Source organism: Sinohyriopsis cumingii, chromosome 1 (genome assembly GCF_028554795.1).
Source record: "Sinohyriopsis cumingii isolate HCF-2022 chromosome 1, ASM2855479v2, whole genome shotgun sequence".
Lineage (NCBI taxonomy): Eukaryota > Metazoa > Mollusca > Bivalvia > Unionida > Unionidae > Sinohyriopsis > Sinohyriopsis cumingii.
In genome coordinates, this window is record NC_142961.1 from 103957557 (window position 1) to 103982839 (window position 25283).

Sequence of the window (25283 nt, forward strand, 5' to 3'; positions counted from 1 at the left end):
CAAGAACCCACATCGTTAGGTTTCAAAACTAACATGTCGACGTTGGAAACTTTGTTCTAGAACAAAGGACCCTCGATGCTGTTGTAAATCTCCCCGCTTTGACAGATGGCCTGAGGCTCGTCTGTTAAACTGAACCGACTGGGTAGAATTGATATACAATCGGAACTGAGGAAGGGTGGGGCCATCAATTCGAACCAGAATTTAACAGTCATTTGGACTGGGAACGAATTGGTCATTGTGAAGCATCGTACTGAGAAGTTGTAGCAATAACTCCGAGGAAGCCACTCGTGAATTGGCGGGAAAAGAAACCTTGGTACATTCAAGGACAGAAAGCTTCGTAAAGGTCAGTGAGTTATTTGCTCGATTGTTGCAGAATATTACGGCATTGTAATTGTAATTATGTGCAGTATGTATATTTACTTACTAGAATTGTTAGTACGTAGAATTACCTTTGTATTGTTTAATTTACATGCGTACTAGAGAAATGAGCTATGATTATGTAGATTGCTAGCTCGTAGTCAGAATTAATATTGTAATTCGCTATGGGGTTACTTCGTGGTAAACTAGTGTATTTATTTATGTGATGTTCTAGATTTTGCAATTGTTGAATTAAATTGTAACTTTGGAAATGGTTGCAGTGTGTAAATTTAAATAATATGGATTTGAATATTTGTGTACACTTGTGGGAGTGTAATGTACAGAAATGCGTCTGACTGTTGTGATATTGTTCAGAATAATGAGATTAAGAATATATTGATGTGACGCAATTTAGTGATGTCTGTATGATAAGTAGGATACCGCTCTTTATTGCAACGTTGTTTTATAAGAACGTGTGTGGTTTTCGATGTGCACGAATGCGTGACCGAAGATGTAGATAGCCTCTATCTGATGACTGATTGTTGATTTAGGGTGAGCGAGATGGCTAACTAAACATGCTAACGTCCTTGTGTTTTTCACAGGAAACTTTTGGGGACAGAACTACCGGGTAGTCAAGTCCCGAGTCTCAGAGGGACAGGATTTAACAAGGCAGTAGGCAAAGAACAAGCCTAGTTGCTAGAGAAAGAGAGAGAGAGAGAAGGGGGAGGAGAAAAGGAGACAAAAGAGGAAGAGGATAGGAAGAATCGCAGTACGGAGAGCGCCGGAAGGAGGAAAGGAATTAGCAGAGTAGAGCACAGATGAGTAGAAACCAAGTACAGGGGAAAGCCATTTCACACTATAATCACGTGATGAAATAGGTTGTTACATGGTCGAGAGGAAGAAGATTGCTTGAGAAATTAATATCGTTTAAATTGTATTAAGTTGTTATTCTTTTGAATTTCACCTTTGTGTTCTTAATAATTTAATTGTCGGTATTGCTGACTGGGGGCTCGGAGCTATATCTCTCTCTATCACTAATTTCACTTCCTACAAAAACGAGCCAGGTGGGAATTCCATAGTAATTCAAATAAATATTGGGAGCACCCCACCCCAACTCATAACAGAGCGTTCGTAGAACCCCATATATATATATATATATATATATATATATATATATATATATATATATATATATATATATATATATATGTATATTAATACATACATACACTGTAATGCACAAACATGTATACATAAAATAAAGTCGTATTTGGTTATCTCATGAACTTTATCACAAGATCGGTCATTAATTACAGGATTTTTACACATTCAAAATGTTGAGTAGTTACTGTATACATTATACATGGTTAATTGGCCTTGATAAGCTAGCTATGTTCAATAAAGTAATACAGTCGAAACCTCAATAACTCGCTTTACTCATTCGAGTTACTGGTATGAGTCAAAATACACGATTAAGTAAGTTTAAGTCTTCAATGTTCTCACATTCGTTTCCTTCTAGAGCTCAAACATCCATCACCTGTTTTCACGTGCCAGTTCCAATCATACAAATATCATTTCAAACTCGAAACTTGGGCCAGTCATCAAAGCTCACCCATGTGTTGTAATAAGTGAATGCATATTACAGTTATGGAAATTAACCGAAACCACTTGCATTCATATTAATTCTCAAAATTAACAGATACATGACCCTTCATCAATGGGATAATGTCGCATTTGAAAATTAGATTCGACATTGACCTATGCTTGCCGATCTAAAAGTGGACTACTTTAATCAGTTGTTCCTGTTTCAAATCATAAACAATAGCTAAATTTACGATTAAATGGCGTTCCAAATAAAAAAAAGGAGAAAAGCACCATTTGCGTATACTAGCTATGCAAAACGTTGTAAAGCCACATTTCCTTGTCAAGATGACAAACGAGAATGTTTATACACAAACGTAAGTGAAGTACACAATGTTTCTTTCGTTATTGGAGTGGTTTTTTAAAAAAAATATGCAGTGTTTTGGTATCTTCCTTACTTATCCATGATCAATATTGTCTGTAACCGAGTCTATTTTCGCCTACCCTATATCTACTTCCCCATTTACATTCTCTATGTGCATCATTTCTGTCTATCTTTTCTGCTTTTTCGCTAGTTTCTCTTTTTCTTTCTTTCTTTGACCAAACAGCATCAATTAGCGATTTCACCAGTCTGGCGCGTCTGCTAGCAAAATCTGACAACGGCCATCGTTCCGCACATGGTTCTTTCCGGTTAGATCCACACAGAACGTTAAGCGGGTTATAAACTATAGAACTATGTGAAGATTTCAAGTCTAGTTTCAGTCCTACAGCATTTGGATTGCCCCTAAAGTTTACAATGTATACTTAATTCTTCATACGGGTGACCTCTTTCTACTTCCAAGATAATACTAACCAATTCTCATTTGGTAATGTGTATCTTCAACTAATTAACATCATACCATATCATTGTCATTTGGCTATACGTATTTACAACTAATTAACAGTATTCATCATGAATGCTCTGGTTTATCTTCGAAAAAATCGTAATCTACCTCCGAATCAAAAGAATCGCTGTCGTCTGCTATTTGCTTCTGCTCTTGGCTTTGTAATATGTTATCACCACGAACGTGTCCGGTTCCAATTTCATATACCGATTCTTTCACTTGCGACTGCTCGTTTTCTCTCGCTTCTCGATTGCCATGTCGCATTTCATTTTCTTCTACATCATATGACGCTTCGTCGAGATTGTTCTTGTCATCACTCCAAATGTTTGTATTTGTGTCAATTCTTTCTTCCCTCATTTCATAACGATGATCATGAGATATTGGCAGAAGATCCTCCGATTTATTAGTAATGAATCTTTCGTTTTCCTCTTCCACCCTACCATTTTGCTCCTTCTTATCCTCTTTTTTACCCTTCTCCATATAAACATATTTGTCACCAGATTCGCCCAAGATAACGCCACCTGTTGCATTCACATCGCCAGAAGAACCAATTTTGTCTTGGGTGTATTTTGGCTGTCTGTCATCGGATCTGCTATCGACGTCATCCTCAGCGGTTCTGTAATCGCCTTCACCAAAAATACTTCCTTCGCGCTCTACTTCTTTGCTTTCTTCCATTCTGTTAACTCTTAGACTTGTTTGTGAGTCCTTTGTGGAAGACTCCAGTACATGACCAGATGTCATGCTGTCCTCCAATGGTCTTGCCCTTTTCTTTTCCCCTATCACTTTATCAACATCATCTTGATCCCAGATATTTGAAGAGTCCTCTCGAAAATTTCCTTTTTCATGCTCCCGGTCCACTTCAAAAAAAGTTTCTTCTGCAGACACATGACCTACTTTATTTTTCTTACCATCATCCCCATCAACTATCTGCTTGGAAGAACTATCTTGAATTTTTTTAGTTTTTCTATCCCTCGGTATTTTGGGAGGTAACATCTGCTTGTGAGGCCGAGATTTCTCACTAATTTTCTTTGCCCTATCTGTATCAAAATCTTCTAAAACATCTAGTACTTCTGTTAAAAAGATCTCATCTTCCATCGTCGATTTTGCCTTTACCTCAAATTCATTTATTTCCCTCTTCTCTGACCTATCAAATTAGAACAAAAACAAAACAAAGTTTCTTTTTTGAGTATAAAAATGAAAGAAGCTGAATCGAGAAAATGAAGACAAAATTTAAATAAAAAAAACTGATACGAGTTGCTTGAAAATATTCAGGGCCATAAACTAAATCACTGTTTGTTGACGCGATAAGATTTCTTGCAATGCTAACGTTAAAAACTAACATATACATAAACTTAATTTGTTAAAGGTCGTTATGTGTCTATTTGGCTTAATTCCCTTTGAAACATCACTGAACAGTCCAGACTCTTGCTGTTCTAACCGTGTTCCATAGACCAGTATCTTTGATTGATGCAGTAGTCTGACACAGCCATATATATATATATATATATATATATATATATATATATATATATATATATATATATATATATATATATATATATATATATATATATATATATATAGTTACGAATTTTACATGAATTTTACATGAATATAAATATACTAGTTTCATATGCAGATGGATATTCTGAGACTATGTTAAGTTCGATGTATTACAAAACAAATGTTCTGTATGATTGATATTATGTACAACGTTCAATGTATTTCACGATGTCCGCCATCTTTGTTTTGGAGGCAATTTACGTATTGGAGGCACCTCCAATGTGTCATATCATTGATTTACATTGTTTCAATGCTGTAAATCACACATATACTAGTTTCATATATAATTGGATATTCTGAGACTATGTTAAGTTCGTTGTATTACAAAACAAATGTTCTGTATTATTCATATTATGTACAACGTTCAATGTACTTCACAATGTCCGCCATCTTTGTTTTGGAGGCAATTTACGTATTGGAGGCACCTCAGATTTCCACTACGCGATATATGCAGTCATTATTGAACAGCAATAAACTGTTGATATAACTAGTTTTTAAGTAGAATAAGTTATGCTCAACAAGAAAATAATGAACTTACCTTCACCTGCGAGGATAACGCATTAGGATGGTGCATGTTCTAATTTTCTCGCATTTCTCGCACCACCAACTTGTTTGGAGGCCAATGTTTACTGTCTATACGTGTGACACAAGGATTCTAGTGTTTGACCATACGTTTGCGATCAAGATTGTAATAACATAATTAGCATTTAATGTTTGTTTTGTATCTCAATAATTTAACGATATTTAGTATTTATTGAGTCTTAAATACTTGTTAACAATATGTACTATTTTGGCGGAGTGTTACACTGTGTAGTGCAACCGAAGGTTATAAATATGGGTGTCGCGCAAACCAGTCAGTTTCCCTTCAACCGGCATCGGGTTCGTATACAACTACAATATATTATCGGCTTCCAAAAGTGATAGGGAATGTTATCATTCTCTAAGTAGAAATAATAATATTAGAAAATACATATTCATTTATGCAATATAAAAATTTAATAGTAAAGTTATGTACTAAGGAAAATCAAAGCCAAAGATAAAGTGTTGAATACTCTTACGTAGGGATATAGGGCCTCCATAACGCTATTTCAGTACATTTGTATGACTTTATATTTTTATCGTAAAAGAAATTGTCACCCGTTTCGCCTGTTAATTCTATTTATTTGAATCCGTTTGTATTGGGATTTTAATGTTACCCCTATAAACATTATAAAAGTATTACAGTAAATTATATTTGATCAATATTATTATTTAATACTAACTGTTGAAACTGCTGGTTATAAGCATATGTACGTTCTGTTATGCTAATTTATTTATTGACTAGGAAGAGAATATGTGAATTCTATTATATTGAAGTGTTTATTGACATGTTAAGACTAAAATAAATCCTCTATTTTTCTCGTTCAGATTTTATGTTGTTTATATACTTAGATAAATAATTTCCTCACGGATAAGTAGCTAGTATAAGAAGCCATTATTTCTACAGAGATTTCGTCTGTTATCAGACGACGTACTATGTACTACCAGTACATTATACTATTGCAACCAATTCAAAGTCACGGTTTGAGGATTGCCGAACCATCGAAACAGGAAGAAATTCTCTAAATATAAAGGAGCTTGCGCTGGGAAATTAACCCCGGGGTGGAGCACGTTACAGTGGTGGCAGCGGTGAGGATCTTCCTGGAAGAAACATCTTTTGATACTTCAAAAGAATGGAAAGGAATATGTCGTCCACACAACGGTACAGTGGAGACAGCGAACCCGGTGCCGGGATAATTAAACTCACGCAGGCCTTTGCCTATACAGCGGGAACACCAAGTGGAGAAGTGCAATTAAGGATGCCAGCTTCTGAGTGTGACCTTGAAACAGAACTGACATGCCAGAGGGAAAACTGTCAAACGTCGGAGGAGAAAAGTATGGAAAGGGAAAACTTGCAGTATCGATTGGATATGCTACAAAAGGCATATGATGACCTGAGAACCATAATAGTGAGACAACGACTTGATTTTCATGAGGAGCCGTTGTTTGTGGATCATTCCAGGGGAATTTCTGGTGGTGGTCTAGGAGAAGTGTCCCAGACTGGGGGAACACGTAATTCCAGAAGTTATGCTTCAAACCTCGAGGTTGGGGCGGGGTGCTCAAGCAGTAATTTGGGTACTGTGCTGGGCACCACGGGAATATCCAGGGATTTTCAATGTGAGACACGGCAGGGGATCTTTGGGACATCTGTTTCCTATGCTGGTGGTGACGGAACTGGCCAGCCGTCATATGGAATTGGGAGGTTACAGGATGTCAGAGATGATCCAGGTTATTTAAGTGGAAGTCAGTCTCATGTCCGGTTCAATGGGGGTCAGCTGAAACATCGGAAACCAGCCTTTTATGATGGTACTACAAATTGGCAGGACTATATTGTCCATTTCGAAATGGTGGCTGAGATTAATAACTGGGATAAAAGAAGCAAAGCTCTAGAGTTAGCTACTGCTTTGAGAGAAATTGCCCAAGGGGTGCTGAGCGACCTCTCAGTATCACAACGTAGAGATTTTGATAGTCTTGTTGCTGCGCTAACGGTACGTTTCCAACCTGAGAATCAGGCTGAATTATATAGGGCTCAGATTAAGACACGATTAAGAAAGAGGGATGAGACACTTCCTGAGTTGGCACAGGAAATAAAGAGGTTAGTCCGATTGGCATATCCCTCTGCACAGATGGAGATTCGACAACAGCTATGCCTTGATTATTTTACAGATGCGTTGAATGACTCTGAAATGGAATGGGCCGTACATCATGGGAAGGCAAAAACAGCTGAGGATGCGTTAATGATAGCCCTTGAATACGAAGCATATCAAACTGGTAGAAGAAGGAGGCTTGGACTCAAAAACAGCATCAGACAACAGAGAGAAGATTGCGATGATAAAGACGTCATGGATGCGGCGGTATATGGAGCTTCTGTGATACAGGCCCAGACTGACGGACGAATTTCATCAACACTTGTGGGACAAGCTAGGAATGGTTCTAGCAATAGAAAACCGGGGAATTGCAATTATTGTAATAAACCAGGACACTGGAAAAGAGAGTGTATCAAGAGACAGAAGGACGAACTCACAAAAGGTAACAGGGGAGCTCTTACTAACAAACAAAAGAGATCGGAAAACTTGAATCGGCTGGTGTAATGGACCTTACATCGGCCTCCTCAACAAAAAGGTCCAAGGATTTAGAAGCTGTTAAGTTTGAATCATTACCAGATGGATTATACATTAAAACAGAAATATGTGGAGTTGAAGTAAACTGCTTGATAGATACTGGATCTATCATTACAGTTGTCCATCCAGATAAATGTAACACCATTCCAAAGCACAACAGACCGAAACTTATACAACATGACGCAAAACTACGCATGGCAGATGGGGGACTTGTCGCTCCTTGTGGATATGTACAAGCCACTATAAAGGTTAAAGACAAAGTTGTAGAACATAAGGTGATTGTTGCTCAAGTGGACGCACCTGCCGTTCTTGGATATGATTTTCTACATGCACACGGCTGTCAAATAAATATGAGACAGGGAACACTCACTTTTTATGGAGAAAAATTGTGCCAAAAGGAAAGTGAGCGGGACTCTATTTTTCGAATTACAATAAGCGAAACATTGATAATACCTCCAGCTAGCGAAAAGATAATCTTGGCCGATGTAAAAGGTGATGTCTCAAACGTCGAGAGTGCTCTTGTAGAAAATCATGGGTCAAATCGAGGGGGAAAAATTCCCCCTATGGGTAGCGAATGCTTCCAATGAAGCTAGGAAACTGTACAGAGGTATTTGTGCCGCGGTCTGTGAAAAAGTAGAAATACCAGAAGACGACATTGATATCCAAGAAGACCGTGTTGGCTCCGTCAAAGTTCAAAATGGTTGCCCAGAGCATTTACAAAATATTTTGGTGGACTGTCAAGAGCAATTATCATCAAAACAGTTAGAAGATGTTAAAACACTCCTTTGGTCATATCAGGACATTTTTGCTAGAAATAGAGAAGACCTTGGGAGGACAAATGTCGTTCACCATCGGATTAATACTGGGGATGCGCTTCCAATAAGGCAAGCCCCAAGACGACTGCCTCTTAGTAAGCGAGAGGAAGCCAGAGAAGAGATACAGCGGATGTTGGACTCAGGAATCATCGAACCTTCAAAGAGTCCCTGGGCTGCTCCAGTGGTTCTCGTTACAAAAAAAGATGGTTCACTTAGGTTATGTGTTGATTACCGGCTCCTCAATCATGTCACACGGAAAGATTCATATCCACTCCCACGCATAGACGATTCACTTGATGCACTGAGAGGGTCAAGTTGGTTCTCAACCCTTGATCTTGCCAGTGGCTACTGGCAAGTTGAAATGGATTCCCGAGACAAAGAGAAAACAGCATTTGTGACGACATGTGGCCTTTATCAGTTCAATGTTATGCCATTTGGGCTGTGCAATGCCCCAGCGACTTTCGAGCGTTTGATGGAATTTGTCCTGTCTGGTCTTCATTGGGAGACATGTCTCATTTATTTGGATGATATTATCGTGTTTTCCACAGACATAGACACTCATATCAAAAGGCTTGCTGATGTTCTCTCACGAATCCGCGATGCAGGGTTAAAAGTGTCACCCAAAAAGTGCGAGCTTTTCAAAAGGAAGGTCACTTTCCTTGGCCATATTGTTTTCAGTGAGGGTATATCGACTGATCCAGCCAAGACTGAAGCAGTTAAAGCGTGGCCACAACCCCAGAATTTACATGACGTGAGAAGTTTTCTTGGAACCTGTTCCTATTACCGCAGATTCATCAAAGATTTTGCAGAAGTAGCAAGACCATTACACAAACTGACTGAGAAACAGGTAAAGTTTCAGTGGACATCACAGTGCCAACAATCTTTTGAGAAATTAAAGGATCTCCTCACCTCAGTCCCGATTCTTACATATCCAAATGTAGAACATTTATTCATTTTGGACACTGATGCAAGTGGATGTGCTATTGGAGCCGTACTATCTCAGGTACAAGATGGTATTGAAAAAGTAATTGCTTATTACAGTAAGGCACTCTCCAAGGCTGAAAGAAATTATTGTGTTACCCGAAAAGAACTTCTTGCAGTGGTACAATCGATCAAATACTTTCATCATTATTTGTATGGAGTAGAATTTCTTGTTCGCACAGACCATGGAGCACTTAACTGGCTCCTTAATTTCAAGAACCCGGAGGGACAAATGGCGCGGTGGCTGGAAATCTTAGGAACTTACAAGGTGACCATACAACATCGTCCAGGCCGAAGACATGGCAATGCTGACGGTTTGTCACGTAGACCATGCTATCCATGTGACTACTGTAAAAGGCAAGAGGTTAAAGACGATGAAACTTCTTTGGCAAAAGTTAGGATGGTAGGCGGAATGCAGTTGAGTAATAGTGACAAAACTAATGAAACGCTCCGCATAGAAAGTAACTGGTTTCAAAGGAAGTCTGAATCTGAGATCAGAGAGGCTCAGATGAATGATAACGTTTTGTCAACAGTCATCAAATGGAAGGAGAATTATCAAGAAAGACCAAAGTGGGAGGAAATATCTTTTCAAAATGTGGACTGCAAAGAATATTGGTCTCAGTAGAATAGACTACAAGTCATACAAGGTATACTTTACAGAGTCTGGTATGGCCCCACACGAGAAACAATGTATCAGTTAGTATTGCCATCATCATTGCAGAATGAAGTTTTGCAGATGCTTCACGATAACCCTGGTTCTGGACATTTTTGGTATATCCAGAACACTTGAAAGAGTAAAAGAACGATTTTATTGGCTAAGATACAAAAACAGTGTATCCGAATGGTGTGCAAGGTGTAAACAATGCCAAATGAGGAAAAACACGCCATGTCAAAACCGAGCAAAAATGAAGCAGTGTTGGAGCTCCACTGGAACGAGTGGCTATGGACATCACGGGTCCTCTTCCAGAAACTGTTTTCGGAAACAGATACATATTAGTTGTAACGGATCAATTAACTAGATGGACTGAATGTTATGCTATGCCAAATCAAGAGGCTTCAACAGTTGCTAAGTTATTTGTCAACCAATTTATTTTCCGTTTTGGTGTGCCCCGTCAGTTGCATACGGACCAAGGCCGTCAATTTGAGTCACAGGTATTTCAGAGTTTGTGCAAAATCCTACGTATTGACAAGACAAGAACTTCACCTTTCCGCCCCCAAAGTGATGGTATGGTTGAAAGATTTAACAGAACGGTGGAGGATATTTTAAGCAAGTACATCTCAGCGGATCAACGCGATTGGGATGCCCATTTACCCTTAGCAACATTGGCATATTTGACACCAGTGCACAAGAGCACTGGATACTCACCAAGTATGATGATGATAGGAAGAGAAATAGAATTACCAGTAGATTTACTCTATGGAAAACCACCTTACTTGGGAGACACTAAGAACGATTCTGATTATATACTGTCACTCCAAGAGAAGATGTGGGATATCCACGAAAAAGCACGGGGGAACATGATTGAAGCAAGCAATAGACAGAAAAGAAGATATGACCACAGAGCAAATCAGATCAAGTACAAAGTAGGAGAAGCTGTTTGCATCCGAGTTACAACCAAAACCAAGGGAAAATCTCCCAAACTGCAAGAGAAGTGGGAAGGACCGTACCTATGCATTTGTCAGATCTCAGATCTGATTTATCAAGTCAGGAAGAGCCCAAATGCCAAAGAGAAAATTGTACATCATGACACTTTGAAGCCCTTTCATGGGGAATATCAGAACTGGGTCAAGCAACAGACTGACGCGCCTGGGGGAAGGGAAGACAAAGACAAAGAAATATAATATAAAAAAAGAAGTATGCAACGATAATAGACAGCCTAATACGAGAAAGGATAGGGAACCAGTTAATGGCAGCTTTGAAAGCAGAAGTGCTAGCAGCAGAATGTTACCTAAGTGGATGTCAGCGTATGCCATATAATCGAATCAGTTAACCTTGAATCTGTTAGGAGTTTGACAGACGAAGGAAGTTACATTACGTGAAATACTTATGTATCCCCATGCTCTTGATATTGGTAATATCGGAGAGCATACGGTTGTAGGTGTAACTGGGTATGATTGCATCATGTGTTCTAATCGGATATTTAGCACGCTGGATAACTAAAGCAACTGCATGAAAGATGATACAATTTATTGTTCCTCCTCATCTTGCTCTTAAATTACCACTTTGGGTGTCAATATAAGCAACGGTCTCACTGATAGGGTAAAGGGGTAACAATAAAATCGGTGTTTTATTGGTAAAGAAACTATACATAACCACGTTTGTGTTGTCTCTGTCATTACAGGTAACAAACACCAACAACAACAAAAATGACGCTGTACAAATGCAGTCAGTGTTACGCTACCTACACCAGTCAGAAAAGTCTAAGGCAACACTGCAGAGACAAGCACGGGGACCGGATCAGTTGCCCATATGAAGGCTGCACATACACATGTGCGAAGAGCAGACAACATCTGACTTCGCTTATGAACAATGTGCACCCCGTGCTTGATAGGGGCTATGCAGCATACTCTCCAGTCAGCAGTTGGAGGATGGATAGGCCAGTGAAAATGGAAGCCATAAGGAGAATGCTGGAAGAGAAGCAGCCTGAGCAGGGCACCAATGAAGATGTGCACCAATGAAGATGTGACTGGAGACCATGAAGGAAGAAGGAGCCAGAAGGAGGAGAAGATGGATCATTCAGACAGTGATTCCGAACGGTTATCCGTTCTGGCGGACAGAATAGACTTTGAATATGGGATGAATGATCTGTCTTCTCCCGAATCTATCGAGCTGGCGGAACCCTTGTTTTCGTCTCCGCGAAGAGTGGCCCGCGAACCATCAGAGGAGGCCACACAGCCACATCATTATGTGGATCAATATGATAATATAACAAACGTTCCCAGGAAAGAAGCTACCTCCTTGCCTACAGGTACTGCAACTGCCAGCCACCCAGGTGAAGAGAACCCTCTCATTGCGGAGAGTGCTCCCAGGGTAGCAAAAGATGAGGCTTTGTCGTTCCTCACTTTTGGTGGCATGCCACTCTACCCTTCAGCTATGAGGAATTGGAGTGGAGTCGAAGAGGAGTCCGTTCTTTTGGGAAAGATGTTGAGATGGCCCCCTCGAAAGTGGTCAACGATGGCGGCAGATGTCAAGCTGATGCTATGGGAGATGGCTGCCCTAACCTTGGAGAAAGAGCTGAATCCAGATGGGCAGCCACACAGAAACAACTTGTTAGAAAAATATAATTTCCTTGCTCTGCCAGGGACAGCTCAGCCTAAGATTGTAGATGGCCAAAGCATCCGTTTCATGCGGTTCCAAAACTTATGCGCCCTGCGAGACATAGTGACCTCAGCTGAAGATCCAAATGGCCTCCTGGAATCATTCCGGAAGGCAGCTGAGGTCAGGGATAAATCTACTGACAATGTAATTCGAGGGCTACAGGGCATCCCTGTTTGGATATGAAAAATATGGTAATATTTAGAAATAGTAGGGCCTGCGGTAGGTAATTGAAATGTATAAAAGTTTTTTTTGTGGGGTGGGGGGTTGGCAGTAGACAATAACATGTCCTTTATTTATATAGATTTTCCACTGCTCGTCGCACTAGTGTAGAATAAAGAAAATTTGTTCTAACATAGTGTTTAAATGAAACATTTCTGGTTCTAATAATGGTTCTCAGAGATAGTGGAAAGTTTTAAATCTAGAAATCTCGTGTGGTAATTTTCTTAATTATTTTATGTGTAAACTTCATGTTGCATGATGAATATGTTGTCGAGGACGACAACTTTTGAAAAAACTGGGGGTAGTGTTACGAATTTTACATGAATACAAATATACTAGTTTCATATGCAGATGGATATTCTGAGACTATGTTAAGTTCGATGTATCACAAAACAAATGTTCTGTATGATTGATATTATGTACAACGTTCAATGTATTTCACAATGTCCGCCATCTTTGTTTTGGAGGCAATTTACGTATTGGAGGCACCTCCAATGTGTCATATCATTGGTTTACATTGTTTCAATGCTGTAAATCACACATATACTAGTTTCATATACAATTGGATATTCTGAGACTATGTTAAGTTTGATGTATTACAAAACAAACGTTCTGTATTATTCATATTATGTACAACGTTCAATGTATTTCACAATGTCCGCCATCTTTGTTTTGGAGGCAATTTACGTATTGGAGGTACCTCAGATTTCCACTACGCGGTATATACAGTCATTATTGAACAGCAATAAACTGTTGATATAACTAGTTTTTAAGTAGAATAAGTTATGCTCAACAAGAAAATAATGAACTTACCTTCACCTGCGAGGATAACGCATTAGGATGGTGCATGTTCTAATTTTCTCGCATTTCTCGCACCACCAACTTGTTTGGAGGCCAATGTTTACTGTTTATACGTGTGACACAAGGATTCTAGTGTTTGACCATACGTTTGCGATCAAGATTGTAACAATATAATTAGCATTTAATGTTTGTTTTGTATCTCAATAATTTAACGATATTTAGTATTTATTGAGTCTTAAATACTTGTTAACAATATGTACTATTTTGGCGGAGTGTTACACTGTGTAGTGCAACCGAAGGTTATAAATATGGGTGTCGCGCAAACCAGTCAGTTTCCCTTCAACCGGCATCGGGTTCGTATACAACTACAATATATTATCGGCTTCCAAAAGTGATAGGGAATGTTATCATTCTCTAAGTAGAAATAATAATATTAGAAAATATACATTCATTTATGCAATATAAAAATTTAATAGTAAATTTATGTACTAAGGAAAATCAAAGCCAAAGATAAAGTGTTGAATACTCTTACGTAGGGATATAGGGCCTCCATAACGCTATTTCAGTACATTTGTATGACTTTATATTTTTATCGTAAAAGAAATTGTCACCCGTTTCGCCTGTTAATTCTATTTATTTGAATCCGTTTGTATTGGGATTTTAATGTTACCCCTATAAACATTATAAAAGTATTACAGTAAATTATATTTGATCAATATTAGTATTTAATACTAACTGTTGAGACTGCTGGTTATAAGTATATGTACGTTCTGTTATGCTAATTTATTTATTGACTAGGAAGAGAATATGTGAATTCTATTATATTGAAGTGTTTATTGACATGTTAAGACTAAAATAAATCCTCTATTTTTCTCATTCAGATTTTATGTTGTTTATATACTTAGATAAATAATTTCCTCACGGATAAGTAGCTAGTATAAGAAGCCATTATTTCTACAGAGATTTCGTCTGTTATCAGACAACGTACTATGTACTACCAGTACATTATACTATTGCAACCAATTCAAAATCTCAGCTAGAGGATTGCCGAACCATCGAAATAGGAAGAAATTCTCTAAATATAAGGGAGCTTGCGCTGGGAAATTAACCCCGGGGTGGAGCACGTTACAATATATATATATATATATATATATATATATATATATATATATATATATATATATATATATATATATATATATATATATATATATAGAGTCATAGCTTCTGTAAAATACAAAACAGACGGCTCAAAACATAATAGCTAAAATGCCAAATCTGGTTAAAATCCAGCAATTCCTAGTAAAGCTATCTGCGGAAACCAGGCTGTTGACGGAGGGAAAGACGGACAAACAACATGATTGATATATGGCTCCATCCGCTTGGTTGGGCGAGACTGTAATTATTATTTTTTAGTGCATGATCAATAATTACGCTGATGAGGTCTTCATGGATAAAACAGTATACCCTTTGCAAAAACTATTCGAGAAATGACGAACAGTGATGAACTTGGAGACCTTTCATATGTCGCCATTTTGGGAGAATCTCATGAAAATGCTGTTTGCAGAACTGACACTTATTTGTATGGGAAAATTTGTGCATTACTGCATTATATATTAGATTATTAGTTTGAATCCATATAGTTTTTGCAAAAAATACAATATTATATATATATATATATATATATATATATATATATATATATATATATATATATATATATATATATATATATATATATATATATATATATATATATATATATATATATATATCTGTGTGTGTATGTATTTCTTTTTTAAATAAAAGTTTCGATTTCAGTATGCCCAAGTAGTTAATACACAGCCACAGCATTGGAAATGAATTGAAATGTGGCAGAGTAGAAAGTATTTATGTAAAGTAAATGCGTAACGTCCAGTGGGCGATTATGAAATGTCTTACCATCGTCTGGCTGAATTCTCGACCCATTCTAGATCTTCGTTCATTGTTTCTTCAAACAAGCCGTTTAGAAGATGGAGCAGGTACGCCTTTTTCGTCTCGTGCTTGTCCCTTGCTATGGCAAACATCTGTTTGATAAACGAAATATTTATAAAAAATGTTTTCATCGAGCAAAAAGAGTTAATGATGACAGGGTCAATGATTACATGATATCCTTGTCGGCTGTATGTTACTTTGGTTAACGGCACAGCAACACACGAGGGTTACTGATCCTTCCAAGAAGTTGGGGCTTTCAATTATTTCCCCAAGATGACATGAACTAGTGATAGCAGCTAAAACATATACATGCCGAGATACAAAGTTGCCAGCCAAAATTCTAGTCATTTCCCAAAATCTAGGTTAATGGAAATGTTTGAGGAAATGTGGATGACATATGATAGCAAATCGAATAAAGTGCGACGTTGTAATTGCTTTTATTTCTCACGCTCTGTGTAATATTCATCACAGAAGGTACACAGCGTTCGAATATTACAACAACATAAGTTCACGCTTCTAAATGTTCAGACATAAACGTATCTAAATTCGATCAAATCGTGCTATGGACAATCTGACACTTCCATAGAGATGTTCATGACATTTTTTGTACAAAAATACGCAATCAGTTTGCTGTTCAGTATTTCAGCTGTTGTAAAATGTTAAGCACGTTTTATCACTTCATATTCTTTGATCAACGTGGTACATGCTTGCTGCTGTCATTTACATACCTTCAGGAGTTTATGTTCCATATTTCCCAACAGAGCATCCGAGAAAATGAGATTCATTTCAGGTGTTGATAGGTTCAGGAAAGGCCCCAAATTTTGAAGCTTATCCTTGCCCCGTTCAATTAGGGCCAAGAAAAATCGATCGGAAAGGGGTTCGATCGTATCTATGAAGATAATAAAATGAACACAAGACAATTACATAAACAAACAAGTAAGTAGATAATTAAAAAGAAAAATGAAAATAACACTTCACTTAAATTTTAAGACAAATAAGTATATGCATAAATATACTAGGCAGGCCCGGATTGGAATTCAAAGGCCAGAGAAAAAGCAGAAAATCAATCAACCAATCAATCAAACAATCAATCAACCATTTGACCAGTTCGTTACCATAAAACTTATGCTATTATTCCCGACAAGAAGAAGTAAATTATTTAATCGGCACTTATCGGTATCATTAAAAATATTTTATTCGTGAGTAATAAAAGAGTTCAATTTATTTCAGAATATAAAGTATTCACATGAATTGAGTATCTCATATTTTTCATCTGCATGCAAAATACTTGGTTGAAATATTTTAGATAAAAAATTAATAAATAGACAGACAGACATACAGACAAAATTACCTGGTTGCATACATTTGTAGGTTTAAAAAGGGAACCTTTTTATATAGGACAAAAATGATAAGACGAATCTTCGTGCATAAATAAAATATTTTTTTTAAAAACGTATCATACATCATATTACGAACTGAAGAAATATAAGAGAGTAGTCTCTCGACACATGATCCGGACGTCTCTTAAGATTATTCTGAAGTAACAAGTGTTTAAAACTTTTGAAATCAGTTTAATGGCTAAGAAATAAAACCCCACAACTATTACATGCCATGTGCCGCGCATGTTTATATATTTACTTTCAATGTTGCCTACCCCGTAGCATGTTTTAATACCACTTTCAATAATATACAAGCATATAAATTTGTTCGATCTTAAAGAGTCGTAACTGTATACATCCCAACCTTTGGCACAGGTGTCGTGTGATATTCAAGAGGGCGTTTCGAGTCCGTGCATTCACTTGAAAAGGTACGTTGCAAACAGGCAACACTACTACTGCCATCGTAAAGGATTTTTTCTTCTGTTTATGTACAGCTCATAAAATATTGAGTAATAGTGTCCCAAATCGTGTAATCCGGATTCAATCGCGTGCGCCATCTTAAAATAAGACTTCTGGCCTAGGGTGTATATCGAGTCTGCACATAACGAATGGTGCTGAGGCTGTTTTTGACATTTTCAGTACATAACTGGCTATATGATTCGGAGGAAATTGAGCCATAGTACCTGTCGCAAGAAAATACCGAGGTAACCCACCCGAGCTGGCCTTGGTGGGTATCGAACCTCGAATGGATCTCGGTCAAAAGACTGCGTCTCGATTATTTGATTGCGTAGGAAATGGTTTATTCTCAGTAAATCTCCGTACGCTGTACAACCTGTATCATACATTTTGAATAATATTGTCCATTATGGACCAATGACACCAATAAAAAATGATATACAGAGTTTACGAGGGCAAAATTATTGGCTGATACCTTTAATCGCATACAGGTACAAGCATGATTGCACGTCGCTATCTTGCTATGAAAGCTAGAAAATATATAGATTATCAAGTTAAGTGAGGAAGTAGTCAACGGTGGGGTTTTTTCTGTGTTATTTCTGGGGTTTTTTTTCTGAGTTATTTCAGGTTTATAATACAAATGAATGCAAATGTCAGTTTCATCTCAAATCATCTCAACTCCCATCGAGAATATATGACAAACGGCGCGGGGGCCCCCGAGTGGCCGAATGGTCTAAAGCGCTCACCGTTCCAGATCACTGCCGTCTCACCTCTCTCTGCATGGGTTCGAGTCTCAGGCTCCGCTAACATGGGTACGTTAGAAAGCCTACCAGTAGCTTCTTGTGGGTCGGTGGTTCTTTCAGGGATTTTCCAGGGTTCTTCCTCCACCAGTTATACGTGCCGCCATGTATAGCCTATCTTGTACTGAAAAATTGCGTTAAGCCCTACGACAACAACAGCAAACGGCGCAGGACAATTGAGGAACAAATTTGAATTTTTAAATTTCAAATAGTCCACTGGGAGACAACTGAAGTGGCCATTTGAGCGACAGCATTATTTCAATTGACAATAACCAGAACATGTTCGCCTGGAATTTACCGACAGTTTGATATTTCTCAACCTTATAATATGTATAATATACATGAATGTAAATTGATTCCAGTTCGCCGAGTAGTCAATTCCTCTCTTAACTTCAATGATGAAAGGACACAACATGAAGGAAAAAAAAAAGAAACTAAGAGTCGAAACTAATAAAAGGGGAGAAGATTTAGTACACGTGGACGGTAAGCTATTGAGAAGTATCTACTGGACTGGTTTGTTCGTTAATAGCCTTTTAAAAATGTTTTTATTGGCAATAACATTCGGAGGAAAAGGGAGCTAGGTCCCTTTTGCAAAGAAACATCGAAGCAGACGACACAGGCTGGCCTGGACATGGTATCGAGCAGAGTCTCTATATGTGCAAAGGTTACATTTGTTTCATACAGTGATCTATAAATTCAAGAGATGTACATGATGTCGAGCACAGCTTCTAGGTGTGCAAAGGTTACATTTGTTTCATACATTAATCTGTTAATTCAAGAGATGGACATGGTGTCGACCACAGTCTCTAGGTGTGAAAAGGTTACATTTGTTTCATACATTGATCTATTAATTCAAGAGATGGACATGGTATCGAGCACAGTCTCTAGGTGTGCAAAGGTTACATTTGTTTCATACACTGATCTATTAATTCAAGAGATGGACATGGTGTCGACCTCAGTCTCTAGGTGTGCAAAGGTTACATTTGTCTCATACACTGATCTATTAATTCAAGAGGTGGACATGGTGTCGAACACAGCCTGTAGGTGTGCACATTTTTTTCTTACATTAATCTAATAAATCAAGAGATGGACATGCTATCGAGCATAGTCTCTATGTGTGCAAAAGTTACATTTGTTTCTTACACTGAACTATTAATTCAAGAGATAAAACAATTAAACAGGTTTCTGCAAGACAGTAGAATCTACATAATAACAAGCAGTTAACCAAATGACCTAACTATTATAAGATCACATGAACATGATTGGGGGGGGGTCTCATATTAATTGAAAGGGTCTGTAGGCATGCTCAAGAACTATAACATGTTAATTGATTCATTAATTAAAATATTATAAGGAGTGATCCGAATGACCTAACTTTATAGGAGAATTTATGATTAGGGGCTAGGGTTTAACTGTTTCATTAATTATCAACTTAATTTTGTTTCCACCGTAACCCACGAAGCAGATCCGGCGAGATGCGACTGTGATCTAGCGATAGATATTTCAAGCGAAACTATTAGTTTCTGATATGGAGAAAGTTGACATATTGAGGAAAAAACTCAATTGACTAACCTTCGTTTTTCTCCATGTCAGGACCATTTATTGTGACCTTCAACCAACCGTAAAATGCGTCATTCTCATCCTTGCATTCCTCAAACCTGTCGGGAAAAAATATTAATTACCATCCTTCTGGTCTGGTACCACCTAAAAGGGTAGGGCTGTCATTTTATATGTTTGTGTCCCTAATGAAACCTGTTTTTAAACCCTAAATCTGAATTTCAAGACGACCATAAATTTTGATAGATTTGGAACAAAATTCAGTTCTAAACTTCTTAAAATCCTCCATACTCTCGTATGTTGATATAGTAGTGCTCAACCATAGCAATAATTTAAAAAGACACTTAGTTCATTTTTGTACATTTACAGGGTTTTTCCCCACTTCAAAACAATATTTACCCATGCTGTCGGGGGGTATTGTCCGTAAATATTTCTCCCAAGAATTGTTTAATAAAGTGCTGTCATTTGAAAAATAAATCATGCCGGTACTCGACCGCGCTTTACCCGAAATATATACCGTTTGCACATATTTCAAAATGTGACTTTCATACCTATCATGCAATATAAACTGCTCAGAATTTCGCCATGATGAATAACGTTGCGTTCAGATTAGCTCAGTCGATAGAGTTATCGAAAAGTCTGACATAGATAACGAGGTCAAAACCCATGAAAGAGATCATGGAATCTCTTGTAAAGATCAGTTCAGTCTGTAGTGATCGAAATGTCTGACAGAGGCTTTGAGATTAAATCCCAGAAATTAATAATGTATTTTAACTTGCATAGCCTATTATCCTCTCAGAATTTGTTTTTCTTTTTTAAAACAAACGAATCATATATACTTTGAAATATGTTGTTTGCTTTTTTAGTAGTTACAAGACATGGAGAAAACAATAACAATATAGCGGCATTTCTTCGCCATCTGAAAATTCATACTTGTTGCTTTAACAGATTTACCAGTGATCCCATGCTTATGTGACAGAACTATAAACAAAGACCGGCAGCTTATGCGAGCTTTCAGGAAGATCTGTATCGAGGAAGTGTTGTCCTCAAGTGTACCTTATCCTTCCTGCAAAAAACCGACTATAGAAAGTCAATGGAAATGTTATCAAGCCCCATTCGTAATTATTTTTGGAACGAGTCTGTGACTGAATTTTCATTCTCTGGCGAGAGCTGGTGACTCCACCGAGGTATAGTCTTCTGCAATTGCTTTAAGACAAATCTAATGCCATAAACGATCTTAAAAGTTTTCGGATCCTCGTGCCAGGTCGTCAATACCATGAAGCGCAATAATTTGTATGTTACAATCATCCGTGGCTCATACAGATAAAATCTGCCATACAACCATCCATAACTCATACAGATAAAATCTGCCATACAATCATCCATAATTCATACCGATTAAATCTGCCATACAATCATCCATGATTCATTCAGATTAAATCTGCCATACAGTCTTCCGTGACTCGTACAAATGAAATCTGCCATACAATCATCCATGACTTATACAGACGAAATCTGCCATACAGTCATCCATGATTCGTGCAGAAGAATTTGCCATACAATCATTCTTGCCTCATGCAGATGAAATCTGCCATACAGTCATCCATGACTTATACAGACGAAATCTGCCATACAATCATCCATGATTCGCGCAGAAGAATTTGCCATACAATCATCCTTGCCTCATGCAGATGAAATCTGCCATACAATCCTCCATGACTCATGCAGGTGAATTTGCCATACAATCATCCGTGACTCATGCAGAAGAATTTGCCATACAATCATCCGTGACTCATGCACATGAATTTGCACAGAATCCATCCAGTGACTCGTGTAGATGAAATCTGCATAGAATCCATCCCGTGACTCATGTAGATGAATTTGCCATAGAATCCTTCCAGTGACTCCTGTAGATGAAATTTGCATATAATCCATCCAATGACTCATGTAGATGAATTTGCCATAGAATATATCCAGTGACTCATGTAGATGAAATTTGCATAGAATCCATTCAGTGACTCATGTATATGAATTTGCCATAGAATCCATCCAGTGACTCATGTAGATGAAATTTGCCATATAGTTATTTCCAGTCACCCATGCAAATGAAGTCTTCCATACAATTATTTCAGTCATTCGTGTAGATGAAATTAACCCTGCAATTAATCTAGTCACTTGTGCAGGTGAAATCTGCGATAAAATCATTCCAGTGACTCACGTAGATGAAATATACTTTACACTCATTTCCCTCGTGCAGATGAAATCTGCCATAGTCATTTATAGTCACTCGTGCAGATGAAATTTTCCATACAATTATCTCAGCCACTAATGTATATGAAATCTGCTATACAGTCATTGCAATGACTCAGGCAGATAAAATCTGCCATACAATCAAACGTGACTCACAATCATTGTAATGACTCATGCAGATGAAATCTGTCATACATAATCCATGGATCATGCAAATGAATTTGTCATACAATCAACTGAGTGAAAAGGCAGTTTTTCGTGAACACTTAAATTTACTCAAACAAGCCGGTTTAGATTTGAAACCCAAACAAGCCGGTTTTAGACTTGGACACCTAATTTCACTCAAACAGGCCAATTTTAGATTATTTGCAGCCTGCCTATTCAGTTACTCTCAACAACAACTTCCATTAATGTAAACTGGCATTAAAAGTCAAACGAACAATGGAAAATTCACTCCCGATTTCTAGTAATATCTCTGCATTTATATGTAGGACTTTCTTGATATGCATGGAGCAATGTTGCCAGAGAAATCAGTTTAGGAATGCACCTTTTAATTTAATCGAACCAATGGCAGATTTCATTAAAATGGTGGTCATTAATGGTTTACAAAGACTTAAGGTTCACGTATTTCCTACTGATAGTTCAAGCAAACGTTTGAATTTCGCAAGCACTAACCATTGCATGATCTCTGATACATACAGTTTACCAAGAATGCTTTCTTGGTTTAAGTTTCATTTGCCATAGATGTAGGTGTGTAAAAGGTTATGATAGTATCTATGTGAGGAAAATATAGAAAAATTAAAGAACACACCAGTTCAACAGTTCTTTGCGAAGGTATTGCACCAGGTCGTCACGCCCAGAACGTTTAAGTGCGTACAACAAATCATGGACTCCGAGGTCGTGTCTGTACCGACTCATGTCCCTCCAAAATAGCAACAACTGAAATATCAAACAATAAAATGGAGAAATCAAAGCAAAACAAACGCTGATCGTTATGAAAGAAATTTGGGTGCATCCATGCCCACTCCCAATACAAGTGAATGAAATCTCAATCTACTTTGTAGTTTTTGCTTTAAATCTGTATTTCTTCAAGGCAAATTCAAGAATGAAACAAACACTAAGAACGTTTCATTAGTATCACCACTGCTAAAATATGGATTATTTGCTAGAAATACATGCCCATGTTTAAAAATTGCAAGCAATTTAATATTAATAGCCAAAGCACAGCTGACAGTTTCTATAGCTATATTTTTTCCCGTCCAAATGTACATGTGCAATAACTTGACGGGCCTCGTGGGGGAGGGGCGGTGGCGAGTAGCCTCAAGCGCCCACCTTTACTTATCACTACCATCTCACACCTTTGTCCGCTTGGGTTCGAGTCTCTGGCTCAGCCAATGTGGGTATGTGAGAAAGCTTGCCACGAGCTTACAGTGGTTCGGTGGTTCTTCCCGGGCTTTTCCTCCACCAGTTATACTGGCCGCCATGTATAGGCTATCATGTGCTAAAAATGGCGTTAAGCCAACAACAACAACAAGTTAAGCCAACAACAATAGCTTGATAAAGAGGCTATGTCGTGTGCGTGTTTTTCACAAAGATACTATGTCGAGGGCGTAATCTTGTATTTTCTGCGGTTGGTTCTAGTACATCTCTTAGGAGGTAACATGCGCACCTTGCATCCTGACATTTATTTGTATGCGTATTAATGCGTATTAATTATGTATCTGCTCAAAGTAATTGTTGGAACAATTGAGAGAGAGAGAGAGAGAGAGAGAGAGAGAGAGAGAGAGAGAGAGAAGGGGTGAGTTTAGTTTTACTACGGCTATCAGCACTTATGAATGACCCCTCTGAAAATGAGACAGATCCAAATTAGTCCTTTCTAAGTAAGCTATACCCATGCACTATCCTTTATTATATGTCCCCCATTCAACTTCAGCTCGCGTGCAATAATATTGCAGCCTCAGTTTTGATGATGACTGTACCTTGAACTTTTTAGTTGTAAAATCCTTTATTCCTTGGTCTTGCAGCACGCTGTCAATAGTTTGATAAGAAAGACCGAGAAGTACACATACTTTGATCCACTCATCTCCCAGCTCCTCAGATAGCTTGCGCATAAGTTTGTCATTTGTGAAACCTTGATTAGAAATTTAATAAAAATTATAAGTGATAAATCGGAATAATTTACTTGCAACCATTGCTAATATGGTACTTGAATTATTAACAACTGTCATGGAACTGGCTGTCAGCAACATCTTATAAACTGTTAACAGCTGTAATATGTCTGTCCGTGTGCTCTCTGTTATAAGTTGCTGACAGCTGTAATGTGTCTGTCTGTCTGTCTGGAATTTGTGATAAATTGTTAAGAGCTGTAATGGGTCTGTCTGCAGTCTTATAAACTGTTAATAGTTGTAATTGGGGCTGTCTGTATGCAGTCTGTTATAAATTGTTAACAGCTATAATGTGTGTTGTGTGTGTGTGTGTGTGTGTTATGGATTTTAAACGTAGCTTTAACAATGTTTCAGTCATATCGCTACGATGTCTGCAGTGTGACAGTTTATAGTGATGCCTAGCACTGGGGCACCATGCCGCAGACATGTAGCCTGATGTCCCACCCAGTCACATTATCCTGACACCAGGCCGACCAGTCCTAACACTAACCTCTTATTGCTGAGTGCCAAGCGAGGCAGCTGTTAGTACTATTTTCGTAAGTCTTTGGTATGACTCGGCCGGGGATCGAACCCACGACCTCCCGCATCCGAGGCGGACGCTCTAACCACTAGGCCACAGGAGCGGTGCTATAAAGGGGCTGTCTTTTATAAATTGTTAACAGATGTCACGGGGTCGGCTGTCTGCAGCCTCTTCGCATCTGAAAATTGTCGATGTTGAATTTCTAATTACCACTTTTCAAAGACTATAAGGAAAATTATTAAAATACAATTATGACCAGGTTTTACAGATTATTTCTGCTCTTGTCTTATCTTAAAACGCTCAATGACCATACAGAGACCGGAATTGTTCCTTTCATTCGAGCTAGTTAACCAAAAATATATCGTTCATGCATCCATGTACACGGAATGTGTGTGTGTGTGTGTGTGTGTGTATGTATGTATGTTTTGTTATGGTCTACTCTGAAGACCAAACATCCGAAAT

The 25283-nt window shown here is 38.0% G+C and overlaps 1 protein-coding gene across 1 annotated transcript in view; it reads right to left on the bottom strand.

Moving 5' to 3' along the window:
• Positions 1-1626: 1626 nt before the first annotated feature.
• LOC149807481 (uncharacterized) overlaps positions 1627-25283 on the bottom strand; it is a 68275-nt gene continuing 44618 nt past the window's right edge. Inside the window, exons 12-17 of the mRNA XM_089967071.1 lie at positions 24116-24267; positions 22948-23075; positions 19902-19987; positions 16423-16583; positions 15662-15786; positions 1627-3966 (exon numbers count right to left, since the gene is read on the bottom strand). Coding sequence (XP_089823197.1) covers positions 2889-3966; positions 15662-15786; positions 16423-16583; positions 19902-19987; positions 22948-23075; positions 24116-24267 — 1730 coding nt within the window. The 3' untranslated portion in view covers positions 1627-2888. The remainder of the gene's footprint in view (positions 3967-15661; positions 15787-16422; positions 16584-19901; positions 19988-22947; positions 23076-24115; positions 24268-25283) is intronic.